Source organism: Lygodium microphyllum, chromosome 3, assembly GCF_053477565.2.
Source record: "Lygodium microphyllum isolate KBCC chromosome 3, Lygodium_microphyllum_v1.1.10, whole genome shotgun sequence".
NCBI classification, from domain to species: Eukaryota; Viridiplantae; Streptophyta; class Polypodiopsida; order Schizaeales; family Lygodiaceae; genus Lygodium; species Lygodium microphyllum.
The window spans coordinates 91169429-91171625 of record NC_141137.1 but is presented as its reverse complement, the minus strand read 5'-3'; the positions used below and the strand labels follow the sequence as shown (position 1 = coordinate 91171625).

Here is a 2197-nt window from a genome sequence, read left to right as displayed (position 1 = left end):
AAGATATTTTTCTAAAATGCACCTATTGATCACTTCCCCATCACACACTCCACGATGATGTTAGGGACCTCGAAAATGTGTGCCATGCCTTTTTCACACGTCTAGAGTGTTGGCCTTATTAACTTATGAGCTCTATACGGGTGGTTAGTAGTCTTACGGGAGACACATAAAACTTCAAGAGGTGCGAAGGTTCAGGAGCGTGTATGGGTGGGGCGAAAACATGGTTGATCGATGGGGCATATGTGGACACGTTGAGAGGAAAATGCCTTCTCCAGATAATCCCAATGGCATGTGAAAGTCCATGAGGGGCGATAGACTTTCCATAAAGGTGATAATAAACGCTTGACAGCAAGATGGGAGGTGGGCTCACGGAGCAAGTAGTGGCAGTGCATGAATAGTGAGAGAGAGAGATGTGTGTGTGTTTACGAAAAAAAAAAAGAGATGTGTGTGTGTGATGGGTTTGACAAGAGGAGCGACCGACTATGGGGTGTCTCTCTCTCTCTCTCTCTCTCTCTCTCTCAGTTATCCAGCCTATCTTTCTGACACCTCATCTACATAAGGGGCTGCCTCTCTGCCTGGATCCCCAACCAGCAGCACTCCATAGCCACCTCGTTCCTTGTCTAAACTGCGCCTTCTATACTTAATCAGCAACTTGACAATCCATAGTCAGAAGTCCCCGCCGAGGCAGCCAGGAAGCATGGCCGAGGAGCACCACCACCACCACCACCTCTTCCACCATAAGAAGGAGGAGGAGGAAGCCCCGGTGGTAGTCGAGACGACTGACGTGTATGCTGAGGGTTATACGGGTCCGGAGGGGGGTTATGAGAAGGCTATCAAGGAGGAGAAGTATGCCAAGCATAAGGAGCACGCGGGGGAGCTTGGCGCCGTGGCTGCAGGGGCCTTCGCCTTGGTAAGAGTTTATTAAGCTTACATTTGCTTTGAGAGAGAGAGAGAGAGAGAACGCCTAAGCGTCTTTTGCTTAGAGAGAGAGAGAGAGAGAGAGAGAGAGAGAGAGAGAGAGAGACACCTTGGGCTTAAATTTTGTGGCCATATGGAAAGTCCCAACTTGAAGGGTAATTGAAAAAAACCTCTTTCTTCGAGGCAAAGAGGATATAACTTGAATTTTTTCCATCTCCCTTGACTCTCTTCCATTTATTGTGATCAACTTACCATATTTATTATTTCCCCTTGGTTGCAATGGTTGGATATATCATTTGCCAGTATGAAAAACATGAGGCCAAGAAGGACCCGGAGCATGCCCATCGCCACAAGATCGAGGAGGAGGTCGCTGCTGCAGCTGCAGTTGGATCCGGCGGTTATGCCTTCCATGAGCACCACAACAAAAAGGAAGCCAAGAAAGAAGAGGAAGAAGCTGAAGGAAAGAAGCACCACTTTTTCTAGATTTTTCATGTGTTTTTCATTCCATGTTTGTCATTTACATTATGTGAGATAAGTAACATCTTTCTTCCATAAAAAGAGTTTCTTGAGGTACCTTTGAGAACTCTTTAATGAAGTATGTATATATGAGCTTTTCAACATTTCGAAAGACTGAGACTATCTACAAGTTTCAACAGTATCGATTGTTGATTCCTAAATGGGCTTGAATTGTTGAATTCAAAATATCCTTCTCTTGAACTTGTGTGCTATAGTAGCATGAGTATAAGATGAAACCATGAGGACTTGGTAAGAAAGTAACAGCAAGTTTCCACTTTAACAAAGAAGCTACTTCATAAAATTGTCAACTTCCCATTATAACCAAGATGCTAGTCCATAAAATTATCAACTTAAAGAAATGAAAACATATTCGACTTTTTGAGAAGGGAAATATAGTTTAATAAAACACAAGTTAAAGAAAATTAAGTGGACTAAATTAGTATGGAAATGACCAGAATATTATCATAATAAATTGGTTTGCAATTTCTTAGACCATTGGATTATGATATTAATTTGGCTTTCAATCCTTTGGAGGTGTGAAAACACACACAGATAATGTGAATGTTTGTCTTAAGAATGATACTATAGATGGCATATTGAATCATGTTGAAAGTACACATTTAAGGTAAGAAATTATTGAACTAAAAGGAATCAAAGATAAGCCAGTGGGTATTTCTCACATTTATTGGAAGTGGGTATTTCTCACATTTATTGGAGAACACATTTGAGTAGGATTGACAAAAAAGTGCAAAAAAACAATTCC

The 2197-nt window shown here is 41.7% G+C and overlaps 1 protein-coding gene across 1 annotated transcript; it reads left to right on the top strand.

Annotated features, from left to right (window-relative positions):
• Nucleotides 1–518: 518 nt before the first annotated feature.
• LOC148038615 (uncharacterized) lies at nucleotides 519–1589 on the top strand. Its single transcript, XM_087673840.1, has 2 exons — nucleotides 519–910; nucleotides 1222–1589. Exons 1-2 carry the CDS (start codon nucleotides 698–700, stop codon nucleotides 1399–1401), a joined length of 393 nt encoding a protein of 130 aa, XP_087529966.1. The 5' UTR covers nucleotides 519–697; the 3' UTR covers nucleotides 1402–1589.
• The last annotated feature ends 608 nt before the right edge of the window (nucleotides 1590–2197 follow it).